Source organism: Saccopteryx bilineata, chromosome 3 (assembly GCF_036850765.1).
Source record: "Saccopteryx bilineata isolate mSacBil1 chromosome 3, mSacBil1_pri_phased_curated, whole genome shotgun sequence".
NCBI lineage: Eukaryota > Metazoa > Chordata > Mammalia > Chiroptera > Emballonuridae > Saccopteryx > Saccopteryx bilineata.
Genome location: NC_089492.1, coordinates 29949546 through 29974621, shown reverse-complemented (window position 1 = coordinate 29974621; position 25076 = coordinate 29949546). Strand labels below are relative to the sequence as shown.

At 38.9% G+C, this 25076-nt stretch overlaps 1 protein-coding gene across 2 annotated transcripts in view; it reads left to right on the top strand.

Annotated features, from left to right (window-relative positions):
* Positions 1–25076, top strand: part of ZFPM2 (zinc finger protein, FOG family member 2) — a 493438-nt gene that overhangs the window by 238990 nt on the left and 229372 nt on the right. For both annotated transcript variants that reach the window (XM_066265837.1, XM_066265836.1), the window contains one exon: positions 16365–16483. In XM_066265837.1, the coding sequence (XP_066121934.1) occupies positions 16365–16483 (119 nt within the window). The remainder of the gene's footprint in view (positions 1–16364; positions 16484–25076) is intronic.

The window sequence follows — 25076 nt, the reverse complement described above, 5'->3', positions numbered from 1 at the left end:
CCCATATGATGCGGATGTTTTTCTTCATATTGTCACAGAGCTCTCGGAATTTTCTCACACTTTTTATTAATAGATTTTAATTTATTGTGCTTACATAGATTCAAGTGTCCCACCGACTATATCTTCCTCCCCCCCCATGTTCCCTTTGATATACACTTTGTCCCTTCCCCCCAACGCCCTCCCCCTTTCCCTTCAGGATTTTCTTTACTGCTCTCTATAATGCTGTGATATATCTATCTATATATATATATATAGATATATATATATAGATATATATATATTTGTACTAATATTTTTCCCTTCTCTGATCCCATCCTTACCTCCCCTTTCCCTCTGATTGCTTTCCCTCTGGTCCCTTTGGTCCTGCCTTTACCTCTATTCCACTCCTCAGTTCACATTGTTCATAAAATTCCTCATATGAGTGAGTTCACATGATATTTTTCTTTCTCTGCCTGGCTTATTTTACTTAGTATAATAGTCTGCAAGTCCATCCATGTTGTCACAAAAGGTAAGATTTCCTTATTTTTCATGACCGCATAGTATTCCATTGTGCATATGTACCACAGCTTTTTAATCCATTCATCCACTGATGGACACTTGGGCTGTTTCCAGATCTTGGCTATTGTAAACCATGCTGCAATAAACATGGGAGTCCATTTCTTCTTTTGTATCAGTGTATATTCTTAGGATATATTCTTAAAAGTGGGATAGCTCCTCAGACTTTTTTTTTTTTCATTTTTCCGAAGCTGGAAACGGGGAGGCAGTCAGACAGACTCTCGCATGCACCCGACTGGGATCCACCCGGCATGCCCACCAGGGGGTGATGCTTTGCCCCTCTGGGGTGTCGCTCTGTTGTGTCCAGAGCCACTCCAGTGCCTGAGGCAGAGGCCACAGAGCCATCCCCAGTACCCAGGCCATCTTTGCTCCAGTGGAGCCTCGCTGCGGGAGGGGAAGAGAGAGACAGAGAGGAAGGAGAGGGGAAGGGGTGGAGAAGCAAATGGGTGCCTCTCCTGTGTGCCCTGGCCGGGAATCGAACCCGGTACTCCTGCATGCCAGGCCGACGCTCTACCGCTTAGCCCACCGGCCAGGGCCGCTCCTCAGACTTTTTGATCCTCTTTTTTTTTTTTTTGCTGTTCTGCTTCCCTGCTTTCACTTATCTTGTCCTCTAAATTGCTGATTCAATCCTCTGCTTCATCCAGCCTGCTTTTAATTCCTTCTAGTGTAGTCTTCATTTCTGATATTGTGTTTATCATTTCTGTCTGATTCTTTTTTATGATTTCAATGTCCTTTTTGATGCTTGCCGTCTCTTTGTTGAGATTCTCATTATGTCCATCTATTGTTGCTCTAAGATCCTTGAGCAGCCTACCAATCATTATTCTAAACTCTACATCTGGTATCTTGTTTATTTCTACCTCATTTAGTTCTTTTTCTTGGGATTTCTCTTGTTGATTCATTTGAATTGCATTTCTCTGTCTTCCCATTTTGTCTCTATATAGACTGCTCCTTTGAATGTGGTGTTTGAGTAGCTAGCTGCATATAGGGTTGGTGTTGTCTGCTTCCAGCTTTCAGTTGTGTTATTTCTAGACCTTCTTGGGTTGGCCTCAACTGTTGTTTATAATCCTCTGTGGGCTACTTGTCTGCTGCTGCTGCTCTTTTTGCTATTTATGTCAGTGTTTTCTATGCCTTAGCTGGGGTGGTGTGAGGAGCCTTTCCTTAAAATGCCACTCTAACTAGGGTTGTTGGGTCCTGATTTGATTCTATCCATATCTGGCCATTGAATGTACCAGCCCTGGACCTCCCTGGCCAGAACCTGATGCTAAACAGTGGGGGTCACTGCTTATGACTGGCCCTTAGCAACCTTCTTGGAGCTATAGGCAATCGAGAATTTGTGGCTGCCTCTGCTGGGCCCTGATGCCATTGTAAATATCAGCTGCACTCCTAGACTGGCTTTTATCTACTCTTGGCCAGTGTGTGTAGCCTCTCTATTCCCAAGGTGTGGTCTTCTGGCCCCTGGTCGCCACCACCTCCCCGGGCACTGACACTGCAGGGCATGCGGGCTTTCAGGCCACAGCTCTGGCTACCTCATGGCCTTGGTGTGCAGGATGCCTTGTTGGGCTCCAACCCCCACAGGCGTGCAGGTGGCCTCTCCGGGCTCCGCCCCTCATCGCTACTGCATGGGCCGCTGGGCTCTGTCCTTTGCTGCTGCTGTGCTGACTGCCTCACAGCATTCCACACACACACACCCGCCACTGCACCAGCCAAGTGCTGTTGTAGCTGGGCCCTCCTGCCCTTCAGAGGGTACTCAGCAGTTTGAGGGGGCAGTGTAGCCCAGACTTCAGCACTGAAAACCTGTGTCCCTGATGCGCCCCTGCTTCTAAGCATCTTTTTGCACTGATTGGAGCAGGAGAGACTCTTGTGGATGGGGTAATTGCTTCCCTTTGCTGGCATTGGTTCTCCCAGGAAAAATGGCCACTTCAGGTTTGGGGAGTGACCCAGTATAGGGGTCAGAATGTCTGTCCCCCACAGTCTCTCCCTGTGCCCCCGAGACTATACTCTCTTCTCGCAACTCCATTCCTCTTGACGCTCCCCGCACCTGGAGCCCCAGGTAAGTGGCTGTGAACAAGGTTTTCTGCATGGTCCCTTTAAGACAGAGCCTGGGTCTGAGAGTTCTGTCTCTCTTTCGCAAACAGTAACCTGGCTCTTTTTTCAGCTAAGTACTGGCCATATGCCTCCTCTAGTCTCTGGAGTTCCAGGCTGAGGTTCTGGTCCAGGGGCTGAGGACCCACAACTCTCCAGGCAACCTACCCTACTGTGAGAGACCCTCCAAGCTGCCTCTCACTGCTGGGAGCGGGACAGCCCTTTCCACATCTCCACCCATCCTACCAGTCTCAGTGTGGTTTCTTCGGTGATGCTTGGTTATAGATTCCTCTTAGTTTAGTCCAAAGTTGGTTTTTCAAGATGATTGTTCCTAAGTTAAGTTGTAATCCACTTTGGTTCTGGGAGGTGGGAGTTGTAATGTCCACCTACTGTGTCACCATTTTCTCTTCTCTCCTGATAACCAATACATATATTTAGGATGAACAATATTTTTTTAAATGAATCTACAGAATGCTATTTATTCTCTATGATTTTAGTTAAGTTAGTGAAAATACAGAAAAAATTATACCTAATTTAGTTATTTGGTAGCTTAGTGCAAATTGTCTTTACATTTATATTTTTCTCTCATTTAAAAACTAACAGAAAAGCCTTTTCAAAGGATATCACCAGTGGACATATTTGTACATATTTGAAAGATACACAGTGTTCAAAACCTACTTTCTAGCTTCTAATATTTATTTATAAGAGTAATTGGTATTTGTAGGCAATCCTTCCTTATCAGTCTCTCATCTTGATGTTAATTAACAAATACTATTTGAAGAATATATTGATGATGCCAATAAGTGTTTATTAACTAGCCTTCTCTATTAAAAATATCCTTTGAATTTAATATGTTTTTGGCTATGTGAATATTCAGATATATAGTCATCAAATAATGATGATATTAAAAATCTAAATTTTTTGAAAAAAGGAGAGTAGTGTACACCTTGCGTCAAATACACAATTTAAATAATTGTGGTCAATTCTGGATTTCTCATTCTGGTCTAAGATTACACCATCAGGTCTGAATGTACTCATCTGATAGAGAATAAATCACTTCACCCACTCTGTCATAGAAACAAGTGATGAAAAGGGTCCCTTCTATCTGTAGGCACTGTCAACTGAGAGGACATGACAGATGCACTTATAGATGAGCTCACCTCTCTGATCTTTAGTGTTTGAGGAAATAGCTCTAGTATTATTATCTCATTTTCAGGAGTTAATATGCAATTATAAAAAAGTAAATTTTTGTAATATTGAAAATATTTTTATAAGAAAAGGCTAGTAGTATTTAAAACAAAGGCAGCTAACAAAATCTTTTCCAACAATTTTTAGAAAAATCATTTTGGCCAAAATTAGCATCTTTACAATATTGTACAACAGAAACCCTTACTAGTTACAGTTTCTGTCTTATTTAACTGTTTTTGTTTTGTTTTATTTGGTTTTGTTTTACAACAAATTCCATTTCTTTGTTTCTTTTCACTAGTCCCTAATTATACCTGGAAGCTTTACTTTTTAGTTCATTAAACCTCTACCTTACAAACAATTTTCTTTGTAACATAACAAATCTATTTAAATGCCTATGTTCACATTGCATTGTGTTCATATTTGAAAGAGTATTTCTGATCAGTTAAAGGAAAGAGATGGCTTACAATGTCCTTTGTCAGTTTTCCCTCCTCTGAGACCCCATTTCTGCTTTTTGAGTTGCCCTAGGAGTCTTTTTCTTTGCTGGTCAAATTTTATCTTCTACCTTTACCAGAAACTTCCTGTGTTAAATTGTTTGAAGTAATAATGAAGTAATTACGATCACTTCACCAGCATTAGTTTAAGTGTCACATAAGGAAAAGCTCCAAATTAGGTCCCTGTGTGTGTCTCCAGTAGCCAGCATTGTTCCTGGCCGTATGTATTCAACAAATAATTTTGACTTTGTAAATACTTCTTTAAATAAAGTTTAGTTAGTGTGGCTTTGTGAGTTAAATAGTCCTGGAAATAACTGTGCCTGCAGAAGTTTAATAGCAGGTGAGCTACAGTGGCTGTACTGGACCAAGCCCCCAGTGAGCGGATTAGGGGTCATGCCAAGAAATGGTGTTGTCAGGGACAGTTCCCTCTGTATGGGGGACAGGCTCAGACCGTAGGCCCATGCACAAGCTCTGAGTGCATGCAGATCACACTCCTGAGTACTGTAATGACGTTAGCCTGCCTGCCCCTCTTCTTCCCTTCCTCCCTCCTTCCCTCTCTTTCCTTTTCTTCCTTCTTCACAATCTGGCATTTTATATCCCGTGTTCGTGTTGGAAAGAAAAAGAGCCAAGCGAGGTTAGAGAAGAGGAGAGAGGAACTGAAGGGAAGAGGAGTAACATGTATATATGTATTAAACTTACACCTCCTTACCCAGGGAATGTGTTAAATGTGTGATAGGGAAAGACTTGACAAGTTGGAGACTGTGAGGGCACCAGATTTCCTGGTTTGCAATCACTTTGAACAATTTCACATCGGAAAGTTTTCTTCAGAGAAAGTGCGATCAACCAAATGAGAAGTTGAGGAGTTGTTTTGGAATGTTCAAAATTTTAAACTGTGTGTTCTTAAGAAGAAAAGCTTATGTCATTTCTTAGGCTAGTAATAGCCTGCGATATTTCATCGAGTTTTCAATTTTTTATTTTAGTTGATTTAATAACTAAATATTTTCCTTGAAGAATGATGATCAAAGGTAGAGAGGAAACTGAACTGTTTTAGAACAGGGTATCTTAGATTTTTCTCTCTCTGGAATTCTTGGGACAGAAATGTAAATGTTTATTGTGAGCTCTCAGAAGCAAACAATAGTTTCACCACTCTTCCTCCCGTAAAGCTTTCCAGTGTTTTGTTTGTTTATCTTTTCTACCACCTTGCCACCTTCAAAACTCACCCTGCGGTCTGTCCTTCAGGCACTCACACTCTGTTTCCAAATTGACTGGCACCTAATCTTATAAATGAATCCACTCTAATGGCTGCTGATATGATACTGGGGCTGGAGGTCAATCTTCCCACCTAGTTAAGTTGGTAAAAAAAAAAAAAAATTAAAGAGGCAGTTTGATAAAGTAAAGTGAGAACAAGAAGGTCAGAAAACCAGGGTTGTAGTCCTAGTTTCACCACTAATTTTGTAACTTAAGTAAGTTACCTTAGCTTTCAGTCCAGCCCAATAAGTATGATAGTAAAATAGTAAAAATTACCTCTACTCTCTCTGCTTACTTCTCAGGGAAGTAACTATGGAAGTATGTGTTGTAAAGTGGAAAGGTATGCATGTACAAATTGATTGATTTAAATACCTTCTTTAACCCAGCCAGAGCGATGAAAACACACACACATTTTCTACAACTGTGCCAGGTGCAAGGCAGTGTAGAGTATCTGGAAAGTTCCATGAAGAGAGCTAATGAATACCTACAAATCGCTATTATGAGGAAGAAAATAATAAAAAATATATATTAGAGTTAAAACAAACATGGTGGGAGTTCAAAAGGGGAGACCACCTCTGAACTTCTGGCAAGGAAAGGCTGTAAGAATCAGGAAAGCATTCAACAGGGGGTGACAGACTTCAAAGGATGGTAAGGTTTAAACATAATATTAATGATGAGCATTTTGAGTAGTATATTACACAGCTAAAGTCTTTAAAACACAGAAAGATAAACTATGTACTGCACCCAAGAAACTATCTTAAGAAGACTGCTTTTGGCAAAATTATTCTTGTTATTTTTGTGTAAGTTAAGAATATTTGCAACTGTGCGGGTATATATAAGCATTAATAAAAGACTAGAATTATAAGCAAATGACTGTAGGTTGTTTGATCTTTAGGAATTATATTTTTGAAAGTATTTTTTAAAACTGACAGCTTTTTTGGCAATACAAGGTCAAACTTTAGAAATAAAAAAAATCTTTGTGCCAATGATCTAGCCTACATATTAAATCTTTCTATAGATTAAAACATTTTCAAACTAAATAATAATATACATGCATTGTATTTATTGAAGATGTCATACAATAAGAAAATTCAGCAAATGATTAATTAAGTTAATGCTTTAATATCTAGTACTGCACATTGTTTATTCCCCCCACTTCTGGGACATATATCAGTGAGGTTTCATAAAGCAGTTCAATATTATATGTGCTGCACCGGCAATAGTGTTGTAAATACGAACTCAAGTACCCGATGATCTATAGTCATTTGTGATATGTTCAATTTTTAGTCCCTTTATGGTTCTGTTTCCCACTCTGTATTTTTTAACACTTAAGAGTAATACATACTCATTTTATTCTCTGGATAAAAATTTTAAAATCTATAATGGAATACCACTTTCAGATCAGTCTTCTGCACATTTCTGTTACTGTCTGAGGGTACTTTATAGTGCACTGTACTTCTTTGGTTTAGATTAAAAGCTTTCAAAAAACTGCTGTAGTTTTTCTCTTGTTATTTGTTCATCTGTCAAATCATTCTGGCATCCTTTGGGTTTTATATATTGTGACCCAAAAGTCCCCTTCCCACTCCCAAATGGACCTTTCCTTCCAGACAAAACTCATTCTAATCACAGTTGTTGTTTAGTACTGTTTATTGGTTAAAACTTGTCATTGTATTTTCTCTCATCTCCATCTATATTATTTTACAATATAGAGTTGACTATATTTGGGTTTCTTACAGACATTGTACTAATGAAACACCTCGTAAGTCAGTAAACAAGTATATGTTGTCTTTAAATATCAGCTATGACCTGTGAAAAGTTTCATTGTGCATTCACTGTCTTCTTCTAAATTAATAAATAGAACTGATGAGAAAGCATGCAATTTTAACAGACAAAAGTAAACATCATCTAAAATTTAGAACCATAAATATCAGTGAGGTCCATTAATGTTCTTTATTAAACACCCTTTAAAAGCTGTTGCCTGCTTCTTTCTTGCTGAACAGAATCTAGGGTTGACTTTTGCCCATTGTAGCTCCTTTGAAGTGTCTCCTTCTGGAGAAAACGAGCCTTCCCTGACCAGTACTGTGTCGACGGTGACCCTTCTGTGGCCCTCCTGCCAGTAGACTCACTTCTGGCTGTTACTCCCCCACGGCTGCTTCCTGTGTCTGCTTGCCCAGACCTCTCGGGTCCATGACGATCCCTCCCTAGCCAGAGCCTCCCTCTGTGTCTCCAGATTTGAATCAGGAAGTGGTACTGGGTCAGCCCGTGACAAAGAGTGTTGTCTGGAAGGTCAGAGAGGGTTTCTGGCAGCTAAGAAGCACGCTGTGCCAGGTTTCTTGAGCAAAAGCCTGGTGACTCCCCCTCCTCCTTCCAGCAGTTGAAATGTATCCAGAAAATCCAGCCCCTCCTTCCAGTGACTTTTCCAAACATTTGCAAAAGCTTGCCATGCTCCGGGTGAATATTTTCAGATACCTGTGATGCGCTGGGTTTTTTGTTTTGTTTTTTTCTTTTTACTCATATAAATAGACCATATAGTGAATGGCAGAATATGGCAATTTCTTTCTCCCAATCCTGACATGGTCTCTGGATATAAAACTTATTTTCTATATGAATGTGCAGGTTTTAGCTTTCTGGTTACTTCAGATCATGGTGTTGTTTAAAGAAAAAATCTTGAATTTTCTACTTTATTCCCAGTTATATTAATACCTAGAACCATATTTTATCACTTCTACTTTTTTATCTTGAAAATGATCATTTGTAGATTTTCATGGGCTTTAAAATAAAAAGAATACCCAGACACCCTAGAGCTAGCCAGAATAATAAAGTAAACGGTCCCTGAGTTTGTAATACATGCCATTATTTGATAGCACATGCATGTTAATTTGCTTCTCAAACAATGCTGTACCCATGGATTTCTGTGACTTTTATGAACAATAGCCAATGGGTGCATTTTGCATTCTGAACAAATGCAGTGATTTAACTTGCTCTAGGTTTCAGACAATTTCAGGATCTTGTTTTAGAGATTTTAGGCACTGAATGCCTCTCATGAAAAGGGAGTGTTTCTATTTGCCACCACCATTATGTTATCTTTTCCAGTGCAATTACAAGCTAATTCTGGGCTCTTTGTGCTAGACTAATAGCTTCTGATTCGCTGCTGTCAGCCGGTACCTCTTCATGCACTTTTAACACCATCTGCAGTGCGCCCAGCACTTACTTACCTAGGCTGAGCATTTTTCTCTAAGTGAGACTCATCTTGGGCAAATCATTAATGGAACATCAAAAAGATCCCATCTGTTAGAGTTACGTATGGCTAAGATCAGAATTATCAAATATCTCATTTTTTTCTTTATTATTTTTTCTTTTTTTTCCCCCCTCTCTTATCCACACAATAAATGTAGTTGTCAGCAGGATAAGTTCATGTGCCGGATAAGGTCACAATTTCATTTAGTGACAACTTACACCAGTATGAACTTACAAGGTTCGATTTATTAAAGAGTCAAAAGGGATAAGATCACTGTGTGGCCAGCCTGATTTATCAGGGTTTGACTAGAGTACTTGAATAGGGAATGTCGTATTTCAACTTTATGTTCAAAACTGTAGTTTAGTGTGTGTTATGACTGTATGACTCAAAAATTGAGAAGGAAAATTAGAAAAGTTATCCCTATAGGGCGATTTGTAGCTACTAATCAAGAACTGTCATTTCCTTGCCCACACTATGCTTAGAGATGGATCAACATCGCATCATATAAATGGCTTGCTTGTCTTAAAATGCAGATGCAACATGCTGTTATTAATGCCTGAGGAAACACACACAGTGGCAAGACTGCAATTTGGCTGTGAAGATAATCAGCAGTGAAATGATCATCTAACCGTCTTATGCATCTGGAAGGCAGCTGTCAAATGGTTAAACCATAAAGCTGCAAGAGCTCTGCCATACTCCAGCCATCCTGACTGACTTTGAATGTGTTTTGAGATTTTTAGAATCTTTGAGCGCTTTTTGAACTCAGCATGATTTCGGGGCTGTCCATGTTTGATACCATGATGTATAATGTTTTCCATCCATGAAGAAAATATAAATATGGGTTCTGATGCTATAACCTTCTGCTATAGGAATGCCTGATAAACATTGTGAACTAATTTATGTGGTCTGCTTTAAAATTTAGTTATATACATACATACATACACACACATATGTGTGTATGTGTGTGTGTGTGTATATGATTGAAACCAAGTTCAAACCAATCCAAAGTTTATTTTCAGCAAATGAAATAAGATCTTCTGTCATCTCATTTACTTCCCGTGCCCTGTGAAATCTGAGCCTGATGTTAAGGGATGTTCTGTAAATACCATATACATTTATGTCATCAACTTCAGGCAAAACTCAGTTGAAACATGATTGCTGATAACTATGCTAAAAAGCCCACTTCTTGTCTGTTCCCCTTTGGTGTGTAGCATTTTTCATAGACTTTGCGTTCTAAAGAGGCATTAAAAGAACTTTATTGAAAAGAAAAAAAGTGATGACCTGATAGCACCTGCAATGAAGAAAGATTTGAGTATCTCTCTGGTGATTTTAAGTATTTCTTTTCACTAGTAAATTTCTTTAATTTGGATAAAAAAAAGTGGGTGATATCTTAAAAGCTGCAGGATGTTTGGTAATAATTTCTGACTTAGGTTTTTTTGTTTTATTTTAAGCAAAGCTATCATAAGTCTTTGAGTAATCACAGACTTTTAAAAGTATGCATTATCAAGAAGATAAAGGAAACAGCCCTCACACTAACAATATTATCTTTTACCAAAATTGATTAGTCCATCCTATGTGTCTCAAATGTTTTGTGCACATTTATTCAGCATGTTAAAAAAATAAGGCTTCTTTTTGAAAAAATGTTAACTAGGCACTGGAGAAAAATATTTCTCATTCATATTTCACAAATGAGGTCATGTGTGTGAATGTAATAAAATATTAACACATGAAACATAATTGTTGTAATTTTAAAAGATATGCATATTAAGACAGTTTTTTGTCTTTAAAATCAACTTTGTACTCAAATTGAGTTTATCATCTTATGAAAATTTTATCCAGTCAACTCTGTTTAATTTGTATTTTGCAATTACTGCATGTCACAACCCATATTAATTACCAGAGAAAAAACAAATAAAAAATGGACCTGTAGTTCAAAACATTTTTACTTCTGTTGAGGTGAAATAAGTTATCAAAGGAACACAACTAGAAAATAATTAATGCACAACTGTGTGGTATTGGACTGAGAAATCTCAGGAGTATTAGGGAAAGAGAACTGTTTATTCTAGAGTTCAGAAAAGTTTCACTGAATAGATTAGCTTTGGGATTGATCTTGCAGCATTTACAGGGTTTATCAAGACACCAGGAGGACAGTGTGTTGGCCAAATAGCAGGAACTATTCTCAGAAAGGTGTGGCAATGAAACTGGAGATGATGGGGAAGGTACAGTGCCGACGTTTGGTGCAGATGTTCCTAACTAGAGGAAAGCAGGACAGATGCTGGAGAGTAGAACAGAAAGCCAGGCAGACACTGTGAAGCAGTGTAGTGACAGTATTAAGATTCAGACATAGAAATTAAAGTTGGAATGGTCCAAAGGGAGCTAGTAAAGAAACTTGCATAAATGACTGATGTGATGAAAGTATAGTTGTTGTTCTTTTTTTTAGATTTATTATTTTTTTATTATTATTTTTTATTTATTTATTCATTTTTAGAGAGGAGAGAGACAGAGAGGGAGAGAGAGGAGAGAGAGACAGAGAGAGAGAAGGGGGAGGAGCTGGAAGCATCAACTCCCATATGTGCCTTGACCAGGCAAGCCCAGGGTTTCGAACCGGCAACCTCAGCATTTCCAGGTCGACGCTTTATCCACTGCGCCACCACAGGTCAGGCAGTATAGTTGTTTTTGTTTTGTGTTTTTCGTTTTCAGTGAAAGGAGGGGAGATAGACAGACTCCCACATGTACCCCAACCAGCATCCACCCAGCAACCCCCATCTGGGGCCAATGCTCAAATCAACCAAGCTATCCTCAGCGCCTGGGACCTACGCTAAATTGAGCCACTGGTTGCGAGAGGTGAAGAGAGAAGGGGGAGAGGGAGGGAAAGAGAAGCAGATGGCTGCTTCTCATGTGTGCCCTGACTGGGAGTCAAACCTGGGACATCCGCACGCTGTGCCAATGCTCTATCCACTGAGCCAAGTGATTGGGACGAAAGTATAGTTTTTATAAGTTTATCCTGATAGGGATATGGAGCCTGCATTGGACCTGGTTGTTCTTCTACATCTGAGTTGATAAATACCTGGGAAATGCTGATAAGAAAGATAAATCCAGAAGATATTTGAAAGGAACATAATCAAGGGATGGGAAATATTTCACATAGAGATATTAAAGAGAGAATGTGTCCACAGACCATGGTGAATGCTTAGATGTGAAGACAGAAATATGTGAGCATGCTTTTAGAATGCTTTGATTTCTTTTAGGTGGAGCAGTAAATATTTATTAAGTACTTTGCATATGCTATCTGGCTAAATTCTCATAGCAACCATATATTATATTTTCTATTTTGTATGTGGAAGTGAAGTACAAAGAGTTAAGGAACTTGCTCAGGATCTCTTGACTTGTACCATTTACTCTTCTCTAATTCATTTTTTAACTTATTCCAATCTCTGTCCTGGACTCCCATTCTACGAAAATCCTTTTACTGCACATACTCATACTATTCATCTCATCAAAAGGCATCTTTCCAGTCCCTTTCTTTCATAAATTTTAAGATCACTTGATTGATCCCTTCTCCTTAAAATCTCAGTGAATCCATTGCCTGTTATGGTACCATGTTCAGTTTCTTGTCTATATTTTTGCACATCTAAATTTTCTGTGCCTGCCCTTCCATCACTCTGCCTTTTGAAGATCCTTGGGACTCTGTCCTAGGTCTTCTTATTTTATCATTATACTGTCTGGGTCTACAGTTTTAAGGCTTTTATTACCATATACTCACTTTAGTTAATGAATAAATGGCAATATTTATCACTCTTGCCATGACCTTGATTCCGAGTCCCAGGCTTTTACCTACCCATCTAGAAATCACTTCATGTTTTCCTTACAGCCACAACTACTTCAGTATTTTCAAATTATAACTCTTCACTCTACTCCTAAATCTTTTTTTTTCCTGTGTTCCATATCTCAATAGGTACATGACCATTGATTGGCCCACTTGCCCAAGCCAGATACTTGAACATCATCATTCATTAAGTCTGAGTAATTACTAAGTTCTGTAGCTTCTACTTCCCAAGCCTTATAGGTTATAATTTCTGAAATTTATCCAGGGACTCTATTTGTTTCGTTTTCTACTTTATGCCTTTGTGTAACCCACTATCTGGTATTTAGTAGATACCGAATAATATCAGTAGGATAAATTAATGAATAAATTACTGAATGGAGGCGAAAAGCATAAACAAACAAATCACATAAGAACTGAAGCTTTGCTTTCTGATTGCAAACTCTCTGATCTTTTCAGTCAAACATCCCACTTGATGTAAGGTAGTTCTTGGACCTGGGTCTTCCCTATCAGCCCAGTACTCTTTCTGTCTCTCATAACATGTTGTATCTGGGAACAAAAATCATGGTGCCTTGGGAATCTTACCAAATGGCAAGTGAGTAATAAAACCCTCTTTCACAGTGAAGAACCAAAGACTCAGAAAAGATTCCATGTATTTAAGAACATACAGCTGTTTATTGGAGAGAGTTGAGCCTAAAAAATAGTCACCTAACTTTTAATGCAGTAATGTTACCTCTCTTTCATGATACTTGTTAATCTTTGTAAAAATTAAAAACACTGTACTCTTAAGCAACATGAAAGTTAAATTAAATATAACTTTCATTTGTACAATGTCTTATTTCTCTTTCTACCATTAACCTGTGTAGCCTTGGTGTAGTATCTAAATGCTAATTATTTTCTATTTGTTTGCAGTTATGTAATGCTATTGTGAATAAGTCAATATTTTTATTTAACTATTTCAGCAACAGAAAGGATCTCCGCCAAACCTTGAAATAACTTCTTGATAAGCACGAAAGGAGACTGGGATTTGCCTACTTGTCTAATAAAGTTGAAAAAGATAGTTTTGATAGCTTGAATAGTTACTGGACTTTCTGTTACTGCCATCTCTAAGAGCTCATAAAAGTACTTGTAGTCTGCTTAAAATTTTAATGCATAGTAGAAGACACCTCAGAAACTTTAGAGATATTGGGTATTGCTTTATGATCTGCACTAAGTTTGTAATTCTTAATCCATTAAAAGACAGGCCTGCTTGTAAATCCATTGGTATAGATAAGAAGTCACTGTTTGACTGAGTCTGAAACCTATTCAAATGAAAAATGTCAGTGGCAGAAAGAGAGAATGAATTACTTTTTTAAAGGGTTTACAAAGATTCTCATGATTTCTCTGGTATCACTTATATGTGACATGACTTTTTTAGTGTGCAAAAACAAGCATATTATTTGGGCATCACCTTTATGTAGAAAAGAAAATTCTTAACTAGTATTTACCTAAAGTATTGAAGTATATTTTACTTTTAAATGGTAATTTGTACAAAATTGTTTAAATTTAAGTTGAAAATACTAATAACTTATTTCACATAGAAATAGAAATTTTTTTTTAATAGACAAAGTAGTCTAAAGATTTAACTAACTGCATTATCACATGACTGTGTACACTAGGGACATTATTTATTAATTTCTTTTTGATGTCATAATAGACTGTTATCTGTGCTCTGTCTTTGAGGATGTTTCTGTACAAGGCCTCTGAATTCTATGTATTAATAAAAATGTTTGTATAGGAATGAAAAACAATTTCAGGGGCAAATCTCAGAAATGGGTTTGTTATTTCACATATAAAACCAGATTTTTATTGTACCATATTCCCTTGATTCTGAATAAGCATCATAGTTTCATAGTTTTTTAAATTACTATAAATATGAAAATATTTTCATTACATGTTTATTCAGCTACAGTTGTATTTATATTTAATAATGGGCAGAATTTAACGCTCGCACAATATTTTAGTTGATTATGATTTATATACTTTGATTTTGGCTTTTGGGAAAGCCAATTATAAAAACATTAAATGTAATGACTAGAATTTTAACTGTTAAAAGGAAGAGACACAAACATCGAGATATAAAGAAGAGACATAATTGAACTCAAGTTGATGGTATTGCTTTTATGAGATGTTCATATTTAAAGATAGTTGTTAATTTGACTTGAAAAGAAATTGAAGCCAGGTTAAGGCAAAATTTTCATAGTATGTTACCTACCGTGACTTACACATCATTTAGAAAATTTAATTGCTGAATCCATATTATTGTATTTAGAATTTTCTTCAACTTTCTATTCTACATGGATTTTTCTACTTGAACATCTTCCTATTTTATTCTTTTCCATTTTTAAATCTGCTATTGAGCAGGTTGAGAAGAAATACTATTTTAAAAAACTAATAAATTATTTTACAATTAATATTTTAAAAGATAAAATTTTGGTTCTGCCTGACCAGGCAGTGGTGCAGTGGTTGAAACTTTGGACTGGAACACAGAGGACCCAGGTTCAAAGCCCCAAGGTCACGAGCTTGAGTGCGGGCTCATCTGGTTTGAGCAAAGCTCACCAGCTTGAGCCCAGGATCACTGGCTTGAGCAAGGGGTAACCAGTCTGCTGTAGCCCCCGGTCAGGGCATGTATGGGAGAGCAGTCAATGAACTAAGGTGCTGCAGCAAAGAATTGATGCTTCTCATCTCTCTCCCATCTTGTCAGTCTGTCCCTGTCTCTGTCATAAATAAATAAATAAATAAATAAATAAATAAATAAATAAAATTTTGGTTCTGATAGTATGATATGGAAATATTGTCATAGCATAAATATCATAGGTTTAATTATTTACAGAGAAAGGTTTTGGTTCTTTGTTGAGATTTTACTTTCTGTTTATTCCAAATAATGTTTAGGCTGATGACCATTTTTTGAAGTCCTCCTTACTTCTTTATAAATTAATTTATTTCTTAAGTCAGCATTTGAGAAATTTTAATTCCTACTTTACGTCAATGTGTTGTCCTCACTTCCTGTTTTCCCAAAGTATTTATATGGAAGAAATGAAAGGAAGACCATCCTAAACAGGTTGTTTCGTGAGTGTATTTGTCCACACTCTTTTGCTAACGTAGAATCTTACCTAAAGTACCAAACATGAAAATGACTTCGATGAAACATCTTTTTACTTGGGAAAATATGCATCTCTACTTTTGTACATTTAGATGTTTTATTCACTAGAAACTAGTAAAATTTTAGAAACTTTTTAAGTACTTTATAAGACCCCTGATATTGTTCACCAAGTCTTAAAAATAACTGTAATCAAGTTCTAAGACATATATCTTCAGTTATCACGTGTAAGAATTTTAAGTCTAAGTCATTGTTCTAATGTTTCTTCTCTATCTGTTTTGGCATTGGATCAATGCTTTTTGAGGAAGTGTTATTATTTCTGATTCCTAAGGACTTACCAAATAGAATTGACCTCAGTAGATGATGTGTGTGAAAAGGTGCAAGAGAGAAATGGGACTAAATTTGAATACATTTATTAGGCCAAGTTTTACTTTCCTCTTGGAATAATAAGATCAGTTGTTTTTCAGACAAGCATAATTAATTCTCTTTTTGAGAGTCCTGAAAATATTGTGCATGTAAAGCAAATCCACACAAAAAGGCAGCTGTTGTTAAAACACAAGTGAAAATACTCTAAATACCTCTTGTTTTTATCCACTGCAGGAGAGCTGGAGGTGTTTCAGAAAGACGGGGAACGAAAAATTCAGAGTCGACAGCAGCTTCCTGTGGGAACAACCTGGGGGCCATTTGCTGGGAAGATGGACCTGAATAATAACTCCCTGGTACGTGGCTGTTCTAACACAGTTGACTCAGTATTTTGTCATCACTCAGATATTACCTCTGTTTGCTTCCCAGTGAAATCACTAAAAATAACGGGGGTTTTTCTTTTGCATGGACACAAAACTTGGATATTCTCCAAGCGGTTTGTCTCTGACAGTAATATACACAGAATTCAGAAGGAAACAGTTTAATCATACTAAATGGTTGTTGAGTAAGGTAATTTATAAGGTTGTTGCTTTATCAGCTTAGCCAGACTAATACTATTCACATTTAATAATATATACAAATGCTTTTATTTTTGAGATGACACAAATTAATTGTCACATATTACAGGTTTACATGAAGAGCAAGAAATAAACAACCTTGTTATTCCTTGGTAATACTATTTGTGCCTATGAGAGCAAGGATGAATGATTAGCATTATTATTTGTTAACATTTTTACAAAAGTTCTTAGATCGGAAAGTCTACCTCTTGGTAAGATTATATAGAAAATTGATTAATTAGATGTTTTTAAAAGTAATAGAAAGATGTGATGTTTGGTTACATTTAAACTTTACTTCTTAATTGTATATATTAGTTTCTTATTGTTGCTATTGAAAATTGCCACAAACTTTGTGGATTAAAACGATTCAAATTTATCATCTTGCAGTTCTGAAGATTTGCAGTCTGGAATGACTAACTGGGCTAAAAATCAAGGTGTCTGTAGGATTGAATTCCTTTTGGGAGTCTGTAGAGGAAAATCTGTTTTCTTAGCTTTCCCAGATTTTCAAGGCTGCCCACAGTTCTTGGTTTATGGTCCCCTTGCATATTCAAAGCCAGCAGTGGCTGATAGAGTCTTTATCGTGTCCATGTTGTGACTGATTCTTCCGTCATCCTCTTCCACATTTTCTTTTTGAGTGAGAGGAGGGGGGTAGTGAGACAGACCCCTGCATGCACCCTGACTTGGATCCACCTGGCAACCCCTGTCTGGGGCTGATGCTGCAATCAACTGAGCTATTTTGAGCACCTGAGGCTGATAAGCTCAAACCAACAGAGCTATCCTTAGCACCCAGGGCCAACACTGCACCCAATCAAAGGGGAGAGAAACAGATGGTTGCTTCTCTTGTGTGCCCTGCCTGGGAATTGAACCTAAGACATCCATATACTGGGCCCACATTCTATCCGCTTAGCCAACCAGTCAGGGTCCCTCTTTCACATTTATGAACAGACAGCTGCCAGAGGGGAGGGGCCGGGAAGTTTGGCCAAAAAAAGGCAAAGGAATTAAGCAAACACACACACACATACACACACACACTCAGATACATAGGCACAGACAACAACAGTGTGGTGATAGCCAGAGGAAAGTGGGGTGGGGGAGATGGAAGTGGGCAGAGAGGGGGATATATAGGGATGGAAAGAGACTTGCCTTTGGGTGGTGAGCACATGGTACAATATGCAGATGATGTTTTACTGAGTTGTACATCTGAAACCTGTATGGCTTTATTAATCAATGCTATTCCAGTAAATTCAATAGAAAAAAGAACCTTTGTGATTCCAGTGGGCCCACCTGAGTAATCAAAGATAAACTATTTTAAGGTCAGCTAATTAGCAACTAGAATTCCATCTACTTCTTTCATTCTTTGCCATGTTATGTAGCAGTCACATGTTGAAGTGATTAGGACATTAGGTCCTCTGCTATTATGTGATAATACAAATGATAAAACTTAGGAAGCAAAATGTTTTATATTCTTTAACAGGGGTCCCCAAACTTTTTACACAGGGGGGCCAGTTTACTGTCCCTCAGACTGTTGGAGAGCCACCACATACAGTACTCCAGTACACTGACCACCAATGAAAGAGGTGCCCCTTCCGGAAGTGCAGTGGGGGCTGCATAAATGGCCTCAGGGGGCCGTATGCAGCCCTTGGGCCATAGTGTGGGGACACCTGCTTTAGAAGATCCAGAGATTATACTCTCTCTAAATTTCGTTTTTGTAGGAAGAGTGAAATGGCTACTAAATGACTCTATCTACACGATGGGGACATAAAAATTCCCAGAGGGGTTTTGACAGATGTACTGAACTCATCAACATTGCATTTCTTCTTCAATTTATTACATGAAAGAAGTTTCTCATTAAAGTTATCACATGAAAGAAAACGAATATGTGTGAATCTCGCTTATTCCATGTCATGCAGATGAGACAGAGGTGATTGATTCAGCTAAAAGTAATGATTGGAGTAATTGTAATATGTAGGAAATATTTGTGTCACCAAACTTTTAACTAACATGTAAGATTCTAGGGCTGTGATTTTTACTTCCTAAATTTATGTATTATTCATAAAAGGATGAAGTAGGAGATTTTACATTTATTTAAGAAACAAATAAGTGAATAAGCCAGGCTAAATTTTTAATAATCTGGGCAGTTTAATTCTTGGTGCACCAGTACACCTACTTCAAAAAGGTTTTGAGAATGGCTCTCGCACACTTCAGGCCTTGGTTGGTTGAGATGTATTCATAGAGTGTCCTATTGATTCCTTTGAGAGAGCAATATTAACTTACTGATTTCTCAAGCAAAGTGAAGAAGAATGAGATTGTCTCAACATCGAAGATTAAGTTCAATGTTATTCTAAGCCCATTTATCTGGGGGTTACTGTTGGTTCTCTAACATTGCTTAAAAATGTTTTAGGGAAGAAGATATTGATCTTATTTATCACTACGTATCAGATGCCAACCCAACCCTTAGTCTTTTCTCTGATATGTCTCCAAAAATGTACTGCTGTGAAGTGACACCTGTTGCTGGTGTAAGAGGTGAACGTCTTCCCTTTTACTATTTCAAAAGAGTATATATAGGAGAATGCAATTTTTGATTAGTCTTTATGTAGATACATAGAGTGATACTTATATAGAATTTTAGCCTATGCTAAGTTGGGCTGTGTGGAAAAATTAATCGTGGAAGTTTAATTTGTCAGTGAAATAATTTGCTATTTTTTTGACAGATGATATCATTTTGGGGTTTGTTTCATACTCCTGTACCACTCTAAACCTATTTTACGCCAACCTATTTTATGCCATGTTTTATATTTCTCAGAGGATTTTATTTCTAGATATAAGGTTTTTGGAAATTTTGATATCCTAAAGACTACTTAGGGTAGTGGGTAAAACCAGTAGTGGGTAATAGTTCTTTACAGAAAACAATCATTTTGTTGTTTTTTTTTTATATATGAGGGGAAGGGAGATAGTGGGACAGACTCCTGCATGCACCCTGACTGGGATCCACCCAGCAATCCCTGTCTGGGGCCAATACTTCAATCAACTGAGCTTTTTAGTGCCTTAGGTTGACACGCTTGGACCAACAGAGTTACCCTCAGTGCCCAGGACCCATGTTCGAACCAACTGATCCACTGGCTGCCAGAGAAGAGGAAGAAAAGGGGTAAAGGTAGAGGAAGAGAAGCAGAAGGTTGTTTCTCTTGTGTGCCCTGACCAGGAATCAAACCTGGGATGTCCATATGCTGGGCCAATGCTCTGTCCATGGAGCCAACTCTCCAGAGTCAGAAAACAATCTTAATACCCTAGTTTTCTTTTGTTTTAGGGTTTAAAAATCTAATTTGTTATTTTTTAAATCTACAACATTTTTCTCTATGAAAAACTTAGTTCCTTTACTAAATTATGCTTTAAAACTATTTTTTCTTTTGCAATTAGATTTTTTTCCAGAATGCACTTAACATCTTATGTCATGAAATACTACCAGTACTGCTATTGGTACTGCTGTTACTACTGCAGAACAATTAGTTCTACATATGTATTCTTCTCTAGACACTATAGAGAATTAGAAATGGACTAGTTCATTTAATCTTCAAAACCTATGACTTTTTCAACCATATTTTAAAGATATAAAAATAAACACTGAGGCCTTTGGATTCCAGAATCTACTGTTTTAAAGACCTGCCACACTGCTTCCTCAGTAGCACCTGTAATGTGATTTGAGCATGATAAAATAGTTCTAGAGTTTTTTACAGACATTCTCAATTTATAAAAATCTCTGTGAGGAAAAATCACTGATTCGAACTATACTTTTTTCTTACTTTGGACAAAATATTTGTTTTGATACTTCATAGTCTGTTTGAACTGTTACAAGTTAGCTCAAAGACTCCTGTAATTTCATTACTCTTTATAATATGGACAGTACTTTAATGTGCATAATATATCAAGAAGATAAAGTTTCCTTATTATGGAACATCTAGCCTGCTAACCCTTCCTCGCCCAATCTTGCATCAATTTCGATTTTGCACACTCTTTTAATTTGTTTATTGTGGACAAGTCCTGCCAGGAGGGTGAGGACAACGGAGATGTAGAGACCCGACTCTGGGGACCAGGTTCAGTGATGCAGATCCACTTTATTCAGGAAGTAAGCTAGCTTATATACATGAATTCAGCCAATAGGGTGTTACAGCGTGTCCTTCATAGCCAATGGCTGAAAAGATCGGGGAGCTGCATGGTTGGTGCTAAGTCACTTCCTTATAGCAAGCGAGCTTCCTTCCTGGGTATGCCCAGGAGGCTTCTGGGAGCTGGAGTATTCTCACAGCATTGCATCAGCCACAGCTGCTAGGAATGTGCTCTGTGCTCCGCCCACATCTCCCCCTTCTCTTTTAATTAAGGCCAATTGGACTTGATAATTGACAGCTTGCTGTTATTGTAGCTTCTGAATGCTACGCATTATGCAACAGAACCCTAGTAGAACTAAAACAACTATAATACCTATTATACTATATGCTAATGGATTAGCTGGATTAAACAATGAGGCAAGCTTCTGTAATGTTTGACTAGTTAGGAAATAGAATGGGGGTCTTAAACAGGGGATTCCTCCTAGGGGTCAGGATGTCATTTCCCTCCCATTGTGTTACAGAGACCTTCTAGGTGCCGTTAAACACAGTTCCATTGTGATTGTAAAAAATGGACATAGGTTCATGCACAACCCCTTCCCACAAAGGTCCCAGTGTCCAAACACGGAATGGATGGCTTGCTGTGGGCTGCGTACTGCATATGGTTGCAAGGCACAGTACACAAATTACGACAACATGACAAATTATACAATTTCAACAATTACAAAGGTACATTTCACCAGTCTCTGAGTACGTTGCCAAAAGTGCAAATGTCCTCGTCCTTCTTTCTAGCAATAGGAAAAGCTTCCTGGGACAGGGGAAGGGCATCCAGCAAAGCCATCCCCCACCCCCATCAGGGTATTTCACATTGTCCAAAATCTGTAAGTCCATCCAACAAAGGAGCCAGTGCTCCTTCGGTCATAGTTCAGGAAATCAGTCCATGCACATGAGGCTTCAGCCTCCTCCCTCATCCCTGCCATCCTGGCAGGTCTTACACTGTACCAAAGAGGAACACATGGCAATGGCAGTCAGCATTTCCATCTCTGCTCTGGAGAGCATGATGGCATTCACCCCTATGTCCCAAAATGTCAACAAACCCACCAGCTGCATAGCACGCACTCCCTGCCATTCCAACGGCCACTCGGCGATGCAAGCCTGGCTTCCAGGGGGGGGGGGATGTCCGTTCATCCTCCCACCACAGCTGCTTCCATTTACCTTCTTGAGTCTGTGAATCACAACTCTGGCCCAATTCTCATCCTTCAAAGATGAACTGAAAACACAGCTCGCACTACTGGGCTCGAGCCTCGGGCTACTGCTGCCTGCGTCTGGGAGTCAGCGGTCACTATAGCACACGTAAGTAAGAACAGAGCACCAGGACCTGGGGACCCATCAGGGGAAATTCTCTGGTCCCGCCCCGCCAAAGCCTCCACATCCCCCCAGGTGATGGGGTGCACATGCCAGCCACGAGGTTGTCTTCTGGAGCGCTGAGGATGTCCTCCCCTCAGGCGTAGTCAGTGTGGAGAAGGCCAGGGTTGTGGCTTTAAATGGGTGAAGACTGAACCATTCATTGGGTGCCCAAGGAACCCTGTCAAGCAGGTTGAGGGGTTCCTGGGATCCAAATTGACTGAAAAACACAAGCATAGCCTCTCCCTTGCGTTAGAAGAGGTGTGATCCCCACCACTGTGCCGTAGCTGGGTCCTTCCAGCATCGTTTTAGAGAGAGGGGTGGGGGAGAGAGAGAGCGAGAGATACAGAAAAATAGACAAGACAGACAGACAGAAAGAAAAAAGACACATGGGGACATATAGGCTGGCCCATGGGTCTGCAGCAGGAACACGTGTTGCAGTTAAAGCTGGGGTAGAAAATGGCATCTGAGAGGCTGGGGTGGGGCATTGAGCCCCAGCAGGGAATGCGGAAGTAGCAACTTATGCTTTTTCGGGCCGCAGAGCTGTTGGCGCAGTTAGTAATTCGGTTGGTTTCGTTTCTGTGCGCTCGGCTGCAAGTCCATCAAACTCGGTAGCTATACTACTTTCCTCCTTAGTGGAGGGGGCGAATAGGAAGGTAGGGGCTCCTCTGAAAGAGGAGCAGCCTGTAGGACCTTAGGGACTGGCGGAGGGTCCCCAGCAGGAGCACCGGTCAAGCAGGCACGTATTGCCAATAAGGCAGGAGTGAGGTCGAGAGGGAAGGTTTGTCCCCCATGCACCTTGGCTGAATGGACGCATCAGAGAGCTCGGGACCAAGTATCTGGGTCCCAGAGAGGCATGTCCTCAATCCAGGGATTGAGACGAGAGAGGATCTCCCAGTAAATACAGAGATCCTTTTCACAAACTTCAACTCGCCTACTTTGCAATAGGGCGTGCAGGGCTCGAGCCTGTGGGACTCGAGAGTGGGGGAGAAGGTTTCCCATTGCAGAGGGTCACTCACCCGTCCCTGCCAGTTAGGTCCCTGCCCAATGTTAGGCGCCAGTTGTAGACAAGTCCTGCCGGGGGGTGAGGACAACGGAGATGTAGAGACCCAATTCCGGGGACCAGGTTCAGTGATGCAGATCCACTTTATTCAGGAAGTAAGCTAGCTTATATACACAGGGTCAGCTTATAGGGTGGTGTTACAGCGTGTCCTTCATAGCCAGTGGCTGAAAAAGATTGGGGAGCTGCGTGGTTGGCACTAAGTCACTTCCTTATAGCGGGTGAGCTCCCTTCCTGGGTATGCCCAGGAGGGTTCTGGGAGCTGGAGTGTTCTCACAGCATTGCATCAGCCGCAGCTGCTAGGAATGCGCTCTGCACTCCACCCACAGTTTATTCACCAACCAATGTAATATTATTCTGGTCTGACTCATGGTGTTGGTTCAGGAGATTCAGCACACTAATTAATCCAATCCTAATTAATTGAGTCACCATGCCAGATGTCAAATCCTTTTTATATCTTTCAAGTTCCCATCTTGAAGTGTGTTAGCAATATGCCACCTTCTGTAGTATGCCTTTGCAGACCAGGCATTTGGATTTATATAGAACATTTCAAGAAATATATGTAATATGGAAACACCAAACCAGTTGATTTGATGAGAAGTTATTCTTGGAATCATATAACACACTGGACATAAAAATTAAATTATTTTTTGCCTATCCTTTATTATCTTGCTAGATACTTTATGCTTTAATGGTTTAATAATAGCAGCATATACTTAATACTTTCACTGGGACAGATGTGGGTCAAAGTGCTTTATATATTTTATATCTCACTTAATTCTTACACAAGCACATAAGAAGATAATATTTATCTCCTTTGATACAGTGAAGGAAACTGCTGCTTTGGGAAATTAAATAATTAGCCCAAGGTCAACCTCATGTGACTCTAGAACCCATATTGCAATCAAATACTATCTTAGAAATTGTATCTGTAATACAAGTATAATAACATTACCTGGCTTATTTTGTGAAGACTAAAGGAAGTAGCATATGTGAGTCATCAATAAATAGCAACTACTCTTATTGCTCAGGCACCCATAAAAATGGATCCATTATAATCTAATCAAGTTTAAAACTGAAGAGGAACTCTAAATTAAACAAGTAAAATTGTAGACCTGTGGTGTTTGATGATCTTGAATGCCAAAATTTGGCTATTTCCAAGGACTGTATTAGTCAGGATTCTTTAGAGAAATGGAAGATACAGGATAGTAGGGTCTGTGTATGTGTGTACATACATATATACTCATATATACACACATATATATACATATAGATACACCTGCTCCCATATATACACATGCTCCCATATACATATACACATATATATGTGTATATGTATACATATACACATATATATGTATTATAGAAAGAGATAAAGAGACAAACAGAGATTATGAGGAATTGGCTTGCTTGAGTGTAGAGGAAGGCCAATCAAAAATCTACATTGAGGGACAGTGTGGGCCAGCAGGCTAGAAACACAGGAGGACCAGTAAATGGTACAGATGAAGCTTGTTGCCTGGAAAGGCCAATGTTTTTGTTCCATTCAGACCTTCAGCTGATTGGATGAGGCCTGTTCCCATTGTGGAAGATAATCTGCTTCACCCAGAATTCACTGGTCCAAATGTTAATCTCACCCAAAACACACTCCAATTGACACAAAATTAACTGTGATGAGCTCCAAAGGTCTTTGATACATTGAATGTTTCTGTTTATTCACATAGTCTTACAACCCTGAATGACTCATCAGCCAGTGAGTGAGCCTAGTCTTCTTTCC